At 49.0% G+C, this 18,244-nt stretch overlaps 1 protein-coding gene across 2 annotated transcripts in view; it reads right to left on the bottom strand.

The window, feature by feature from the left end:
• Positions 1-5,234: 5,234 nt before the first annotated feature.
• CPA2 (carboxypeptidase A2) overlaps positions 5,235-18,244 on the bottom strand; it is a 25,869-nt gene continuing 12,859 nt past the window's right edge. For both annotated transcript variants that reach the window (XM_008049591.1, XM_021708341.1), the window contains 4 exons: positions 17,783-17,873; positions 15,912-16,111; positions 12,417-12,501; positions 5,235-5,465 (listed from right to left, as the gene is read on the bottom strand). In XM_008049591.1, the coding sequence (XP_008047782.1) occupies positions 5,278-5,465; positions 12,417-12,501; positions 15,912-16,111; positions 17,783-17,873 (564 nt within the window). In that variant the 3' untranslated portion in view covers positions 5,235-5,277. The remainder of the gene's footprint in view (positions 5,466-12,416; positions 12,502-15,911; positions 16,112-17,782; positions 17,874-18,244) is intronic.

Below are 18,244 nucleotides of genomic sequence, written 5' to 3'. Positions count from 1 at the left end.
TAGCCAGGTATGGTGGTGCATACCTATAGTTCCAGCTACTTGGAAGGCTGAGGCAGAAGGCTTGCCTAGCCCAGCAGGTGGAGGCTGTGGTGGCCGTGAGTGTGCCACTGCACTCCAGCTAGGGCAATAGAGTGAGAGTCCAACTCAAAACACATACACACACACACACACACACACACACACACACACACACACACATACTAGGAGAGGCTAATTGTGCTCAACTCTGAATACATGAGGGTACCCTAAAAAAAAACCCAGAATTGTCTTTTGGAGGGCGAGTCCCTTTAATACACCCAGAATTTGTTCCTCCATATCAAACAGTCAACCAAAATTTTCATCTGGAAGTTCTGAGAAATTTGGGTTACAATTTGCAGAAGAAATGTCCCGAATTGGGGCAAACAGGTGACTGGCTCTGCCACCATGACAACACACCTGCCCACACCGAGCTGCGTATTCAGCAGTTTTTGACCAAAAACAGCATGACCCCTGTACCCCACCCTCCCTATTCACCTGATCTCAAGCGACTTTTTATTTGTTTCCCCGGATGAAAAAAAGTCCTCAAAGGGAAATGTTGATGTGGAAGAGGTGAAACAAAAAACGGCAGAAAAGTGCTAAAAGGCATCAAAATGGACGAGTTTAGAAACAGTTTTGAGCTGGGCGCAATGGTTCACACCTGCAATCCCAGTACTTTGGGAGGCGAGGACAAAAGGACTGCCTGAGCCCAGAGGTTCAAGACCAGCCTGGGCAACTTGACGAGGCCTCATCTCTCCAATAAATTTTTAAAAATTAGCCAGGGGTGTTGGCACATGCCTGTGGTTCCAGCTACTTAGAAGACTGAGGCAGAAGGATCACCTGAGCCCAGCAGGTCGAGACTATGGTGGCCATGAGCATGCCAATGCACTCCGGCCTGGGCAACAGAGTGAAACTCCAACTCAAAAACAAAAACAAACTATTTTGAGCAGTAGAAAAGTGTCTTGAAAGGTGTATGGCATCAAATAAGAGTACTTTGAAGATGACTGAAGTTTATTTTTATTTATTTTTAATTTTTGAGTCAGAGTCTCACTCTGTCACCCAAGCTGGAAGCCCAGCACTTTCAGAGGCTGAGGTGGGAGGATCGCTCGAGCTCAGGAGTTCAAGACCAGCCTGGGAAACAAGATGAGACCTGGTGTCTACAAAAAATTAGCCAGGTGTGGTGGTGCACACTTGTAGTTTCAGCTACTCAGGAGGCTGAGGCAGAAGGATCACCTGAGCCCAGCAGGTCGAGGCTGTGGTAGCGGTGAGCATGCCACTGCACGCCAGCCTGGGTGACAGAGTGAGACTCCAACTCAAAAAAAAAAGGCGGGCACAGATCTCCAGCGTGGTCTGAGAGGAAGCCTTGATCAGGAGCTGTGAGCCATGAGCCTCGGTTTCCTCTACCTCCCTCTCAGCCCCTTTGCCCTCCCAAAGCGTAAATTGAATTCTTGCACCGCTCCGTCTTCCACAAAGGCTGGGCTCAGTTTCACTGGGATAGATTTCGGCTTTGAAGTGAGTGCCATTTCTTGCCCAGAGTCCTGGGCAAGCTGAAATGCAGTTCTTGTCTTTTCCTCCCAGGGAAACCCTCAGCATGAGGAAAACCCAAAACCCCAAGGGAAGTGGATGTCTAGACCAGGCACGTCCAACCCGCGGCCCGAGGGCCCCACGCGGCCAGGACAGCCAGTCATGTGGCCCCACAAAGTCTTTCCACAGCACGTGTATTTTAGCGTTTATTTTCTTCGTGATCCCCTGCGCCGTTCCACTTTCAAGGTTCACAATCACACCTTGCTCGTGATGTTGTTTTCTGACAGCACATGCACTGGTGAGCAGCTGTTTTCCATGATGAAGCGTGTGGACAGCAAAATCCCAGCAAACATTTCCAACAAGCCACTGGAGAACTCACTCAGAGTTGCGGCCACGTCTTTCGAGCCAGACATTGGTAGATTAGTCTTAGAAAAACGAGGTCAAATTTCTCACTGGTTTTAAATTGTTCTCATTTTTCTAAACTTTATCATAAAAATATTTTTAAAACTCTTCCGGGAACGTTGTCCAAAGGCATTCAGAATGGTCCAGCGTTTAACATTCCCATTGTAGGCTTTCCTACAATACATACAGCCTCTAACAAAACTAGGCCGTCCCGAGTCCCTGGTAACAGGGTTGTTTACCTATATGCCAAGAAGGTTGGGAAAGCAGCAAAGTCGCGTGTGGTGTGTGTCCAGGCAGACTCCAAGGGGTCTGTGCTGTGAGACCTACAGTTCTTGTGAGGTTGTCCAAAACAAAAAAACACATCAGCAGGGTCTACGGCAGTTCCATGTGTGCAAAATGTGTTCGTGACAGGATCAAGCATGCTTTCCTTATCAGGGAGCAGAAAATCATGTGAGAGCAAAATAAAGAAATGAAACTTCTGTTTCTGTTATAAAAATTAAAAGACTTGTTCTATAAAAAAAAATGTTTTAAAGCAATCTTATGTGTAAACACTAGCTATATTATACAATTTATGTGCAGCCCAAGTCATCTTTACTCCACACGAACCAGGGAAGCCAAGAGGTTGGACACCCCTGGTCTACAGAGAAAACGTCTAGAAGCTGAGACCCAAACTCGAGGGGATAGCCAGGAAGGCGGCATGTTGCTGGTTTGGGTCCCCACCGGTTTTTCTTTTTTTTTTCCCCTCTCTCTTTTTAAATTTTTTTATTTTAAAGATGTGGGGTACAATTCAGGGTTAGGTATACAAATGTTCATTATGCAGGTTCCCTTGTTGATGAAGTGTGCCCCCCCCCCAACAGATTCCCACTACTGCCAATCCCGCCTCCCCACTTCCCCTGGCAGTTTCCTGCTACTGCCAATCCTTTTTGTATAGTATTACGATAATTGTTCAAGGTCTGCTTATGAGTGAGAACATATGATACTCAGTTCTTCGTTTCTGTGATACATCACTCAGTATTATAGACTCTAAGTCCATCCAGGTTGCTGCGAAGTTCATGATTTTGTTCTTTATGGCTGTGTAATATTCCATTGTGTATATGTTCCACCTTTTTTTTAATCCAGTCCTCTTTTGATGGGTAGCACTGTTGGTTCCATGTTCCTGCTATTGTGAACAATGCTGCAATAAACATACGTGTGCAGGTATCTTTTTTATAGAGTGATTTGAATTCTTCCGGGTATATTCCCAGTAGGGGGATTGAGGGGTCATATGGAAGGTTGATTTTTAGATCTTTTAGGAATCGTCACATTGTTTTCCACAGAGGCTGTACTAGTTTACACTCCCGCCAACAGTGTAGAAGTGTTTCCTTTTCGCCACATCCTCTCCAGCATCTGTTGTTTTTTGAGTTATTGATGATGGCCATCTTGATTAGAGTTAGGTGGTATCTCAGTGTGGTTCTAATTTGCATTTCTTTGATGACTAGTGAGGCTGAGCATTTTTGCATGTATCTCTTGGCTGCTTGTATGTCTTCTTTTGAGACGTGTCTATTCATATCTTTTGCCCACTTTGTAATGGAGCTGTTTGTTTTTTTCCTTTTCAGCACATTTGAGTTCCTTGTAGATCTTAGATGTTAAGCCTTTGTCAGACATACAGTTGGCAAATATTTTTTCCCAGTTTGTGGGCTGTCTCCCTGCTCTCTTGATGGTTTCTTTGGCTTTGCAGAAACTTGTCAGTTTGATGAGGTCCCTCTTGTCTATCTTATCTCTTATGGCATGGGCATTTGGGGTTTTGATCAGAAATTGGCTGTCAGTTCCAATTTCCATAAGGGTGTCTCCTGCATTTTCTAAGGTTCTTATAGTTTGAGGTTTTATGTTTAGGTCTTTGACCCATTTAGAGTTGATTTTTGTGTATGGGGATAGGTAGGGGTCTTGTTTCAATCTTCTGCATGTGGGCAGCCAGTTTTCCCAGCACCATTTATTAAGTCTCCTCTCCCTAATGGTTGGTGGTGGAAGTTTTGTCAAAGATAAACCGGTTGAGAAATTGAGGTTTTGCTTCTGGATCCACCAGTTTTTCTAATACAGTACACCAGAAGTGAAAAGCCAAAGGCAACCATGAGACCAGGTACGGCACCCAGCACAAGGCCTGCCACGTTGTAGTTGCTTCATTAGTATTTGTTTAATAAATTAATTCAAAAGTCTGTTGCTATCTCTAAACACTACCCCGGTAAGATATAGAGGCTGACATCGGCTACCACATGGATGAACCTTGAAAATATGATGCTATGCTAAGTGACCGGGCTCGGTGGCTCACACCTGTCATCTTAACACTTTCAGAGGCAGAGGTGAGAGGATTGCCTGAGCCAAGGAGTTCCAGACCAGCCTGGGCAGCATAGCGAGACCTACAAAAAATTAGCCAGGCATGGTGGCGCATGCCTGTAGTCCCAGAAACTCAGGAGGCTGAGGCAGGAGGATTGCCTGAGCCCAGGAAGTTGAGGCTGCAGTGAGCTGTGATAGTACCCCCGCACTCCAGCCTGGGCAACAGAGTGAGACTCTGGCTCAAAAAAAAAAAAAAATTGAAAAGTACCAAGCCAGACACAAAAAGACAACGGTCGTGTGGCTCTACTTACATGAAGAACCTAGAACAGACAAACTCATGGAGACAGAGAGGATTACACATGATCCGGGCGGGGGCGGGTGGCTTACGGTTTCAGTTTGGGGTGCTGAAATGTTCTGGAGGCAGGTGTTGGGGAGGGTGCCATGACATCGCAAATGCACTAATGCCGCCGAATTGCACACTTCAGAATGATCACAGCAGGATGTGTTATGTTCTGTATAACTTGTCACAATAAAAAAATTTTTTTAAGGATGTTGGGCACATTCTGCTCAAGTTGAATTTTTGAAAAACTGAAGTAGCTTAACCGGGCGAAGTGGCTCACGCCTATAATCCCAGCACTTTGAGAGCTGAGGCAGGAGGACTGCTTGAGTCCAGGAGTTCCAGACCAGCCTATGCAACATAGCGAGACCTCATCTCTATGAAAAATAAGAAAGTCAGCTGAGTGTGGTGGTGCATGCCTGTAGTCCCAGCTTCTTGGGAGGCTGAGGCGGGAGGATGGCCTGAGCCCTGAAGTTGGAGGCTGATGTGAGCCATGATCATGCCACTGCACTCCAGCCTGGGCAACACAGTGAGACCCTCAACTCAAAAAAAAAATGAGGTGGTTTGCTGGGTTTTAGGGCAGCAGAATCAAGAAATGATGCTCCCAAACCAGGATTAGAAAAAGGAATCATCACAACCAACTTTACTTCAAACCCAAGAGGTTTTATTGGTGCCAACTCCCTAGAGCCCTAGTAGGGGTGGTCACGAACGTGCTCCATGATGGTCTTCAAGCCCAACCAGGTCTCCTCGGCTGTGGGCAGGATCTGGCTGGCCGGCAGAAGGAAGCCGTAGCGTCCTGTGTCTCTCAGCTCGAAAGCAAAGGAGTACTTGATGCCCGAGTCGTAGGACCAGTCAATGCTGCCCCCACTCGCCTGGTCTGAAGGACAGAGGAGAAGGAAGCCAGGTCACACCACCCAGCTGGCCTCCACAGCCACGTGACCTCTCCTATTCTACCACCATCAACAAGCCAGATCCCTCTATGTGTGAACTGTGAGAGAGAGGTCGTTCTGTAGAGGTCACGCTTATGAAAAAATACAAGGATACTTCGAAAAGCAAAAGGTATATTCACATGAATACTATAGGGTTGGGTGTGGTGGTGTACATCTGTCATCCCAGCACTTTGGGAGGCTGAGGTGGGAGGATTGCTTGAGGCCAAGAGTTCGAGACCAGCCTGGGCAACATAGTGAGATCTCATCTCTATAAAATATCAAAAATAGCCAGGCTCGGTGGCTCAGCCTGTAATCCCACGCCTTAGGAGGCTGAGGTGGGTGAATTACATGAGCCTGCGGGTTCAAGACCCACCTGGGCAACTTGGTGAGACCTCTTCTCTACAATAAATCAAAAATTAGTTGGGCATGGTAGCGCACGCCTATAGTTCCAACTACTTGGAAGGCTGAGGCAGAAGGATCGCCGGAGCCCAGCAGGTCGAGGCTGCGGTGGCCGGAAGCGGCCGCGGCACTCCAGTCTGGGTGACAGAGTGAGACTCCGATTCAAAAAATAAAAATACAAATAAAAATAAAATAAAATATCAAAAAGATTATCTGGGCATGGTGGCACATGCCTGTAGTCCCAGTTACTCCAGAGGCTGAGACAGCAGGATCCCTTGAGCCCAGGAGTCTGAGGCTCCAGTGAGCTGTGATCACGCCACTGTGCTCCCACATGAGCAACAGAGTGCGACCCAGCCTCAAAACAACAACAAGAACAACAAAAACCAAATTGGCCAGGAGCAGTGGCTCATGCCTGTCACCCGGCACTTTGGGAGGCAGAGGCCAGAGGATCACCTGAGCTCAGAGATTCGAGACCAACCTGGGCAGCTTGGTGAGACCTCGCCTCTACAATAAATCAAAAATTAGCCAGGCGTGGTGGCCATGGGTCTGTAGTTCTGGCTACTTGGAAGGCTGAGGTGGAAGGATCGCCGGAGCCCAGTAGGTTGACGTTGGGGGGCCCGTGAGTATGCCACTGCACTCCAGCCTAGGCAACGGAGTGAGACTCTGACTCAAAAATAATAATAATAGGCCAGGCATGGTGGTTCAGCCTATAATTCCAGCACTTTGGGAGGCCAAGGTGAGTGGATTGCCTGAGCCCATGGCCGGGGCGACAGAGTGAGACTCTGACTCAAAATAAAAATAAATAAATTTTAAAAAGCCAAATGGACTCAGCCTGCCTTCAGAGTTCTTGGCGCCTCGGTTTCACCCACCCACTTGGAGTCCTGCCTGCTGTTCACCGGTGTGTCCTCACCTGGGGAGGCCACACCACCTTCTCCTTCAGAAGACACAGACCTGATTTCTCTAGCGGGAGGAGAAGGATGTGCCTGGATAAGGGAGCTGGGCCCTGCCCTCAGGGGAATCTCGGCATCAGGGGAGGGGCGGGTGCTGCTGCCACCCAACGTCATGCTCGGCACCTCTGAGGGGAGGGTGTGGCCAGCAGTAATGGGCACCTGAGACGTGTGGGGCCGCTAACGTGACAGGTGAGGAAGGAAGCTGGTATCAGCCCACGGGGTCATCATAACTCACGAGAGTTGAGCCATGAGTGGCCCTGAGGCCCTCCCAGGAAGGGCAGGTAGGCCACATGGAGGACGTCACTCTGATAGAGTCAGCAGAAGCCACCTAGTCCCGGAGAACGGGGCTAGGAAGACCAGGGGGAGGGGTGGGTAGTGAAGCAGGACAGGGTGCCACTAAGGCTGGGTGTAATGGCTCATGCTGGTAATCCCAGCACTTTGGGAGGCTGAGGAGGGAGGATCGCTTGAGGCCAGGAGTTCGAGACCAGCCTGGGCAACATAGCAAGACCCTGTCTCCACAAAACATTTTCTAAAAGAGCGTTTAAAGAGTAGGACTAGGGGTGAATATTGTGAATTAACACTGTGAATGCCTGCGACTTATGTCTTTGCCTTCCCCTAGAGCACCTTGTCTGTACCTGTCAATAACACTAAATGGTTGCTGACTTGAACTGAGTCTTCCCTGGATACCAACATGACTCACTCACTAAGAGGTCTGCCGTGGACTTCGGAATGGATCCTGATCCTACAAATCATCAACCAGTGACCCAAGGATTGCTTGAGCCCAGGAGTTCGAGACCGCCTGGGCAACATAGCAAGACCTCGTTTCTACAATAAATAAATAAAAATTAGCTGGGCAGAGTGGTGCGTGCCTGGAGTCCCAGCTACCCAGGAAGCTGAGGTGGAAGGATCGCCTGAGCCCAGAGGTCGAGGCTGCTGTGAGCTGTGATCATCATGATCGTGCCACTGCCCTCCAGTCTGGGCGACAGAGTGAGACCCTGACCACACTGAGGATCCGAGGTATCTGGGGAGAGCAGTTCACCAGGAAACTAGCAACGAATGTCTATACTGTGCTTCCAAGTTCCTCGACACTTTTAGGCTACATACCGTCTGTTGAGGCTCTCAACAACCTAGTTCACGGATGAGAAAACCAAGGAAGGGGAGTGACCAACCCAAGGTCATATGGCCACTCAGGCCTTTGGCCCCAAGCTGTGGTTTTTTTCTCCTATCCCTCCCCGAGAAAGAACTCAAGGAACAACTTCTGGCCCCCACACCTGTTGCAGCACAGATGAGAACTGCCAGGAAATGTCTCACCCGTGACAGATGCCCAGCTGCCTCCAGGCGGAGCACTCCAGGTGTTCAGCCCAGGGCTGCATGCCAGCCCAGGGCAGGAAGCTAAAAGCACTTAATTGGGATGAGGCCTCAGAGGCAGTGCTTGTCCAAGCTGGCACAAGGTCAGCTTAACAGAGTCAGTGCTGGGCAGGGATGCAGCCAGAACTCGGTTGGTCACCAGTAGTCAGGCTCCAAAGAACATACAGCACTTGTCTGATATTTGCTCATTAGAAATATCTTCAGGCCGGGTCCCCCAGCTCACACCTGTCATCCCAGTCACTTGAGGCCAAGACAGGAGACTTGCTTGAGCCCAGGAGTTTGAGACCAGCCTAGGTTTGAGTTTGAGACGAGACATAGTTACTATAAAAATAAAAATAAGTTAGCCAGGTGCGGTGGCTCATGCCTATAATCCCAGCACTTCGGGAGGCCAAGGTGAGAGGATGGCCTGAGCCCATGGGTTCAAGACCAGCCTGGGCAACTTGGAGAGACCTCATCTCTACAATAAATCAAAAAATTAACCGGGCGTGGTGGCGCATGCCTGTAGTTCCAGCTACTTGAAAGGCTGAGGCAGAAGGATCACCTGAGCCCAGCAGGTCGAGGCTGCAGTGGCCAGAAGCATGCCACTGCCCTCCAACCTGGGCAACAAAGTGATACTCCAACTCAAAAAAAAAACAAAAACAAAGAAAAACAAACAAACAGAAAGTTAGCTGGGCGTGGTGGTGTACTCCTATAGTCCCAGCTACTCAGGAGACTAAGGCAAAAGGATCACCTGAGTCCAGGAGGTTGGGGCAGCACCGAGCCATGATCATGCCACTGCACTCCAGCCTGGGCAACAGAGTGAGACCCCAACTCAAGAAAAAAAAAAAGAAATACCTTCAATACCTCACCAAAGAAAGCACACTAAATCTTGACCTTCCAAGACCTGCCTTATTTGTAAATATCTCCAGATGAGGTGGCTGAAAACTAGACTTCTTGAGCCCCGTGGGAGTCCCCGGGGAACAAGTGCCATTGTGTTGACATTCGGAACTCCAGCCTCCCCTCAAGGGTTGTTAAAGTGGCCATCATGGTCTCAAACTGGGCCCACCCCTGTCTCCCCACTGCCAGCACTCAGAGGGCCCCTCCTACCTCGCGGCTCCCCCAGTGAAAGTGAGAACAATCCCATGTGGATCACGGCTAAAGACATCTCCGCAACTGTGAGCAGATCAGTCTTCCCAGAGAACAGACTAGAAAATAGGGACAAGAGCCCCAGAGCTGTCCATTCCACCTGACTGGGTCATCTCGCCTTGGGAACATGCCCCAAAGGATCATCAAACAGCAGAAGGGTTCTGTACACACATGTTCAAAGCAGCACGACTTAGTCCAGAATCGAAACAATCCAAAGACTCAGTCACGAGGACAATGCCATACAACAGAAAGCAAATACCTCGCGGATAAACACATTACTCAAGAAGTGGCGCTAACTTTAAAAAGCGGAACACAAAATAAAACACAGGCTTTGATTACAAGCTTATAAACGTACCTGGGTTCACTGACAAAAATAATTAATGAAACGGAAATGAGGCTGGCCCCGGTGGCTCACGTCTGTAATCCCAGCACTTTGGAAGGCAGAGACTAGAGGATTTCTTGAGCCCAGAGGTTTGAGACCTGCCTGGGTGACTTGGCGAGACCTCATCTCTACAATAAATCAAAGAATTAGCTGGGCGTAGTGGCATGCGCCTCTAGTTCCAGTTATTTGGAGGGCTGAGCGGAAGGATTGCCGGAGCCCAGTGGGCTGAGTCTGTGGTGACCGTGAGCATACCACTGCACTCCAGCCTGGGTGACAGAGTGAGACTCCAACTCAAAAAAGCAAAAACAAAAACACAAAATGGAAATGATAATAAAACATGATGGTCATTAAATTTTTTTAAGTAAAGTTTTGAAAATGCATCATAAATAACAAAGAAAACAAAAGCAACTCTCATGACATTTAATATTATCAGATCAGCAGCTTTTGTATTTCCATGAAGTACTCTTGATATAGTGAGTAAAATTTCACTCTTCTGCTCTCCAAGACTCCCATTAAGAAAACGATACTAGCCAAGTGCAACGGCTCATGCTTGTAATCCCAGCACTTTGGAAGGCCGAGGAGAGAGGATTGCTTGAACCCAGGAGTCTGAGACCAGCCTGGGCAACATAGCGAGACCTCATCTCTACAAAAATAAAAAAAATTAGCCAGGCGTGGTGGTGCATGCCTGTAGTCCCAGCTACTTGGGATGCAGAGGCAGAAGGATCACCTGAGCTCAGGAGGTTAAGGCTGCAGTGAACCATGATTGTGCCACTGCATTCCAACCTGGGTGACAGAATGAGACCTCGACTGAAGGAAGGGAGGAAGGGAAGAGAGAAGAGAAAAAAGAAGAAAAAGAGAAAAAGAAAACCATGACTAATGCGTGGAATACGTTTTCTGATACTTTTGCACCATGCATAGCCTACTGGTACATATGTCACACTAAAGCTCATTGTCTTCCTGTTCACCTCTCCTATTAAAGAGCTCTTTGAACACAGCATGGTGGCTCAAACCTGTCATCCCAGCACTTTGAGAAGTGGAGGTTAAAGGATTGCCTGAGCCCAGGAGTTCGAGACCACCCTGGGCAACTTGGTAAGACCTTGTCTCTACAATATATCAAAAAATTAGTCAGGCATGGTGGCGCATACCTGCAGTTCAAGCTACTTGGAAGACTGAGGCAGAAGGACCACCTGAACCCAGCAGGTCGACGCTGCAGTAGCCATAATCATGTCACTGTGCTCCAGCCTGGGCGACACAATGAGATGCCAACCCAAAAATAAATAAATAAATAAATAAATAGAGCTCTTTGTCTTTGGGAGGCTGAGGCAAGAGAATTGCTTGAGCCCAGGAGTTCGAGACCAGCCTGGGCCATATAGCAAGAACTCATTTCTAATTTTAAAAAAGGAAAAAGTGCTCTCTGCAGGTTCGCAATATCTCCAGTACTTGGCATAATGTACTTAGCACACAGTAGATGCTTAATAAAAGCATGCAGAGCAGAACGGGTGCCTACTGAAAGCACTGGCTTCTCATGGACCCTTGGAGTGCAGGGGACTCCTGGGCACGGGCTGCATGATCCTGAGTGTCTGGCTTTCTCCCTCAGGAAGGGACTAAGCCTCTGAGGATTCCAAACCTGCACAGGAGTATACCAGGGCTTCCCACAGCACTGGGGCAGTGCCTTGTGTTATACCAGTCCTCTGGGGGAGAAGGGAATCCAGGAAGTCTGAAGGCAGGATTCCTGGACTTACTCCTGACATTGCTGTTATTTCTGACTCATCCTCCTTCATGTCCACATATTCCACGTGAATAAATGGCTGCAACAAAATCTCATCCTCTGAACTTGGGGTCCCCAGCCCCCAGGCTACGGAACGGTACAGATCATGGCCTGTAAAAGACCGGGCCGCACAGCAGGAGGTGAGCAGCAGGCAAGTGAGTGAAGCTCCATCTGGCTTTACAACCACTCCCCATCACTTGCATGACTGCCTGAACTCCGCCTCCTGCCAGATCAGTGTGAGCATTAGATTCTCACAGGAGACGAACCCTATTGTGAACTGTTCATTCGAGGCATCTAGGTTGCACACTCCCCATGAGACTCTGATGCCTAATGATCTGAGGTGGAGCTGAGGCAGTGACAGCAGTAAGGTTTGAACGCATATCCCTCCTCCCACCTAACCCCACCCCACCTCTCCAACCATGGAAAAACTGTCTTCCACAAAACCATTCCTTGAGGCCAAAAAGGTCGAGAACTGCTGTTCTGAACCACCTGGGTCCTTCTAAAGACTCACACCCATTCTGTTCCCACAGTCCATGGAATTCCTCAGGGCATGAGCTCCTCTTAGCCAAGAAAGGGAAGATTAACAAAACAGCATGACATAGGACCAGGTCTTGATAAAGGCCTATTTTTAGGCAAAGAGATTCCCTGTAATGAGAGGGAGCTATAAGGATCAGGACAGGCAAGGAGGCGCCCAAAACTCAGATGTGGAGGGAGGTTTCTGTTCTAGCGACCACACGATCTTGTGAAGGAGACAAGATTTGCTTGGGAAAGTGGGCACGAGTGGGCTCCATGCAAGAAGACCTATCCCTTTACCATCAAGACATTGTAAAGCTTTGGCCCAAACCCACATGGCGCCTGCCATCTTAGTGGGTCATTTGCAGAAACTTCTAGCACATCAGATACTTACAGATGACTGAGCAGATCGGTCCCACTTTGTACTTGGTGCCATGCAGGCTTGTCACAGCTTGGGCAGCCTTTTGGGCCACTTCATTCTAGAAGGAGAGAACCAAAGAAAGGGGGGTGGGTAGCTGTTGTCTCTCAGAGATCAGATGCCTGACAGCAGAATGTGGAACGACTAGGTCTGCAAGCTAGACTTGCTGGTTCATTGAGTTGAAAGCACAGGTATCTCTTGGTTTCAACCATTTTCACCAAGAAGTAAGCACACATTCACTTCCGACGGCTTTGAAGACACAACACGAAGACCTTCGTTGTTCTCTCGGCCATCCTGGTGCTCACACCACTCCTGGGCTTGTGATGCTGCCACCGGCTCTCCTTGTTCAGGAAGATGGATGGCAGTCAGGTGGATGCATGGACTGGTCCCGGGACACACACGGGGAGCCGATTTTGTCTTTACTAGATCCCTACATTGGCTTTTTTCCCTGTGACTCTCACTTTTTCCAAGTAGTAGGGCTCAGCAAAAATATTTTGTTACTTGAGGGTTCCAATTTTGACTGATTGAGGCTTTACTGTCCTTGTCAGGGATAAATGTAAGGTCTTGAACTTGAGTCCAGGAAAACAACTGTACAATTACCAGATGGGGGAACCTGGCTCTGCAGAATCCCCAGAGAGCCTGGGGGTTTCTGTTTTCTGATCCCAACATGAGTCAACAGCACAGTGCTACTGCCAAAAAACAAACGTGACCCTCAACTGTGTTAACAGAAGTGCATGGTCTGGCAGAGAGCCGTCATGGTCACGCTCTGCTCTGCACTGCTTAACTCACAACATGAATTCCACATTCACTTCTGGGAGCCACCTGCTCCTGGTGTGGATGCTTGTTCCGCTCCCCCCAACCTCATGTTGAAATGGGGTCTGCAATATTGGAGTGGGGCCTGACGGGAGGTGTTTGAGTCATGAGGTCAGATCCCTCATAAATGGCTTGGTGCCATCCTTGTCCTTGCGGTCACGAGTGAGTTCTCACGCTACGAGTTCCCATGAGAGTTGGTTGTTAAAAGGGCCTGGTACCTTCTGCTCTCTCGCGCTTCCTCTCCTGTCATGCAATCTGGGCACATGCCAGCTGCCAGCTGCCTTCCATGAGTAGAAGCAACCTGAGACTTTCACCAGATATCCGAACTTCCAGCCAGCAGAACTGTGAGCCAAATAAACCTTTTTTCTTAATAAACTACTGAGAGTCAGGTATTCCTTTATAGCAATGCAAATAAATTAAGACATAAACCTTGAGGAACACAGACAAGCCAAAGCACATTCTACCTCTCTATACAGAAATGGTCTAACAATCCAATCTGCTCCCAGGCCAGGTGGCTCACATCTATCATCCCAGAACTTTGGGAGGCCAAAGTGGGATGACTGCTTGAGCCCAGGGGTTCAAGACCAGCCTGGGCAACTTGGTGAAACCTCGTCTCTACAATAAATCAAAAAATTAACTGGGTGTGGTGGCACGTCTGTAGTCCCAGCTATTTGGCAGGCTGAGGCAGAAGGATTGCCTGAGCCCAGCAGGTCGAGGCTGCAGTGGTCATGAGTGTGCCACTGCAATCCAGCCTGGTCAAGAGAGCAAGACTCTACTCAAAAACAAAAACCTGCTCCCACATGGAATAGGCACATGGAAGCAGGAAGTCATCCAATCATATGCCAGATGACTGACTACCTGATAGAAATTTGAGCACCAGCTATGGATAATTGAAGGTTACCTACCTCTACTACACGAACATTTCAGGCTCCTTCCAACCCTGACATTCTTTTTCCCTGATTTGACCTTGAATGATAATACCATCAAAACCCTACAGAGTTCAAATCCAGCTGCTAAAAGACACACCTGAACTGGAATAACCTACTCCATTTCTGCCTGGGGCTGCTAACGATAATCTCTGTGAAGGTAAATAGACCAAAAAATGATCCACCAGGAGCGGTGGCTCACACCTGTCATCTCAGCACTTTGGAAGGCCAAGGTGAGAGGATTGCTTGAGTCCAAGTGTTCGAGACCAGCTGGGGCAACTTGGCAAGACCTCATTTCTACAATAAATTTAAAAATTAACTGGGCAAGGTGGCACATGCCTGCAGTTCCAGGTACTCAGGAGGCTGACATAGAAGGATCACCTGAGCCCAGTAGGTCGAGGCTATGGTGGCTGTGAGTGTGCCACTGCCCTCCAGCCTCAGTGACAGAGTGAGATTCCGACTCGAAAAAAAAAGAAAGAAAGAAAAGAAAACGACTGGGCACAGTAGCTCATACCTATAATCCCTGCACTTTGGGAAGCCGAGGTGAGAGGATTGCCTGAGCCCATGGGTTCAAGACCAGCCTGGGCAACTTGGCAAGACTTCATCTCTACAATAAAATCAAGAAAAATTGACCAGGCATGATGGTACATGCCTGTAGCTCCAGTTACTTGGAAGCCTGAGGCAGAAGGATCACCTGAGCCCAGCAGGTAGTCTGTGGTCATCATAAACATGCCACTGCCTCCAGCCTGGGCTGAGTGAGACTCCGACTCTAAATAAATAAATAAATAAATAAAGGTTCCAAGTCAGGACTCATCCCTAACATACGGGCTCTGAACACCAAGCCTAAAAGTCAAGCTGGAAATATTTGCACATTCTTTCTAGCTTGGGATGCCTCTCGCTCCCCTGTGACGGCCTCCTGGAGTGTCACCGTCTGACCTAAGGCTGCTACCAGTTTGCTCATTCCTGACACAGGAAAGACAGCAGAAGATGTCAAATCAGGGAAATGAAATGTCCAACATCACACACCAGCCCATCTTCATGGCAGGTCACAGCACCAAAGGCCCCAGAAAGTATAAGGCAAGTAGTTGAGAAGCAGCATTGCTTAGTGTTCAGCATCTCACCACTTATCTACGAGGCTCAGCTCTGGCCGAGAACAGTGGTTCATGCCTATAATCCATGCACTTTGGGAGGCTGGGGCAGGAGGATCGCTTGAGCCCAGGAGTTCAAGACCAGCCTGGGCAATATAGCAAGACCTCATCTCAACAAAATATCAAAAAATTAGCCAGGCGTGGTGGCACATGCCTGTAGTCCCAGCTACTTGGGAGGGTGAGGCAGGAGGATCGTCTGAACCCCGCAAGTCAAGGCTGTGGTGGCCGTGATCATGACACTGCACTTCAACCTGGGCAACAGAGACCCCGACTAAAAAAAAAAAAAAAAGATCCAAACCCAAGTGGTTTTTCCCCACTAAGCAACAGAAAGAACATCCTGAGGATTTATAGTCGAATCAGGCTCCTGCTCGTCTAGATTAAGGTAGCAATAATTTCACGAATTGTTTCCCAGGGAAGCAAATAGGACAGTTCGTCGTCTTCTCAGCAACTGAACTCACATCTCATCCATCTTTGTCACCTGTCACTAGGATACCTCCACCAGGTGCCTGACTTTATGGCTGAAACCTCCTTGTTCACACCAGGGATTTTTTTTTTTTAGCTGAAATTCACTTCCAGAAACTCACCAGCTCGTCGAAATGATCAGATCTGGTGCACTTATACCCATAGGGGAACATCAGCAGCTGGGAGTAGCTGTGGAGGGTGAGGAAGGCTTTGACCTTGCCGTGACCTTTGATAAAGTCCACGATGGATTTCACTTCAACTTCAGAGTTGGCGCTGCGTCCGTGGTACGAATCGGAACAGGGGTTGTTACTGGCCCCGGGTCCTGAGGAGATGCAGAAAAAACCCAGTGAGGACAGTGTGCGCCAGGAGACCCCATCAGGAGGGGCCAACACGTATCGCTGGGCCTCTTCTCGGGAAGTCGGGACCAGATGGTTCTGTGTTGGATCAAGCCTCTCCCTGAGAGCACAGTCAGAGCGCCTCCCCAAAGGGATTCTGGAAACAACTCTTCTTTAAAAAATATGGTCCTCTACGTGGCAGAAAGAGCCATCAAATGAGGTCATCTCCTCTCTATGGGAGTTGTTGGAAGAAAAGCTGATTTAATATTATAGATGGAATTCCTGCACGGGATGGGAGTTGAGCGAGTTCACTTTCTGGGACCTCGTCCAATTCTTAGAGTCCAAGAGGGAAAGATTCTATGCATCTGCGCTTCTAAGTCACAAAGCCACAAATGCAAAGGCCCTCTGACCCACCTTCTGTGGTGAGGAACTCGTGACTGCATTGGACAAAAGGCCACCTTTGACCTTGATTCTCTCAGTAACTACGGTAGCTCGAGACCACTGAAATGGGCCCATTCTAGGCCTGGCCAGGGCTCTCAAAGTTACCAAACCTCTGAAGGGATGAGGAGCCGAGATTTCCTAGGCTCGCTGCATGATACAAACCAAACTTCATCTTATATTAAAGTTATTCAGTAAAAAGAGGCTGACCACAGTGGCTCATGCCTGTAATCCCAGCACTTTGGGAGGCTGAGGGGGGAGGATCACTTAAGGTCAGGAGTTCAAGAACAATCTAGGCAACATAGTGAGACCCCCCATCTCTACAAAAGAATTTTTTTTTAAATAGCCGGGCATGGTGGCTTATGCCTATAATCCCAGCACTTTGGGAGGCCGAGGTGAGAGGATTGCCTGAGACCGCAGGCTCGAGACCAGCCTGGGCAACTTGGGGAGACCTCATCTCTACAATAAATCAAAAAAATTAGCTGGACGTGGTAGCACATACCTGTAGTCCCAGCTGCTTGGAAGGCCGAGGCAGAAGGATTGCCGAGCCCAGCAGGTCAAGGCAGCAGTGACCAGGAGCGTGCCACTGCCCTCCAGCCTGGGTGACAGAGTGAGACTCCAACTCAAAAAAAGAAAAAAACTAAAAAATTAACCCAGGGGTGGTAGTGCATGCATGTAGCCCCAGCTATTCAGGAGGCTGAGATAGAAGGATCACCTGAGCCCAGAAGTTCGAGGCTGCAGTGGCCGTAGACATGCCACTGCATTCCAACTTGGGCGACAGAATGAGACCCCAACTCAAAAAAAAAAAAATTCCAAAAGCCAGAGCAGCGAGCTAACGTTTTCTCTTTGAATCTATCTTGAAAAATCCATTTCTTAATCCTAGGTGTACTTCCTGTTCGTTTTCTTTCTGGAAGCATCCACAGATGATGTCATGCTTCTTCTCAGAAGGGCCCCTGACCTCTCTAGTGGCTGGCCCGGGACTTCCCAATCCTCCCAGCCTTGGGCGAGGTCCTCCAGTCTGGGAGGACTCACCCAGCTGTCTGTGGAGAGACAAAATATACCAGCTGCTCTCGGAGCTCAGTGGCGGTCCTGTGCTCTTGCAAAGGGCACGGACGTGTTTTTCCAGCAGGTTCATAAACGACCTGAACGCTGAAAGGGCGCAGCAGGCAGAGCCAGGCACACCGGCCGGGGCCAGCAAGGGCCGGATCCCCCGCACTCACCTCCAAAGCCCGCATCCCAGTTGCGGTTCGGGTCCACACCGACACAGAGGCTTCCAGACACCTTGGACCGGGTCTTCCGCCACATGCGATTCTTTCAAATCCCACCCAGAAAGAAGACGGAGAAAAGAAAAATGGGCGTTCAGCTTGATGCGAAGGCCCCTCCAGAGCTCTGTCCACTTCCCGGTTCCGTCCTGGGAAGGCCCTTCGGAGCCGCGATCCCTTCCCTCAAAAGGGTGTTGAGCCAGGCATGGGGGCTTACGACTGTCATCCCAGCACTTTGGGAGGCGGAGTCGAGAGAATTGCCCGAGTCCAGGGGTTTGAGACCAGCCTGGGTAACATGGCGAGACCTCATCACTACAGTAAATCAAAAAATCAGCCAGGCATGGTGGTGCATACCTGTAGTCCCAGCTACTTGGAAGGCTGAGGTGGATGGATCACCTGAGCCCAGCAGTTCAAGGCTGA

Source organism: Carlito syrichta, unplaced genomic scaffold (assembly GCF_000164805.1).
Source record: "Carlito syrichta isolate Samal-C Ts95f unplaced genomic scaffold, Tarsius_syrichta-2.0.1 Scaffold135806, whole genome shotgun sequence".
Classification (NCBI taxonomy): domain Eukaryota; kingdom Metazoa; phylum Chordata; class Mammalia; order Primates; family Tarsiidae; genus Carlito; species Carlito syrichta.
Note: the sequence above shows the minus strand (reverse complement) of the source record. Positions and strands in the feature narration are given on the sequence as shown.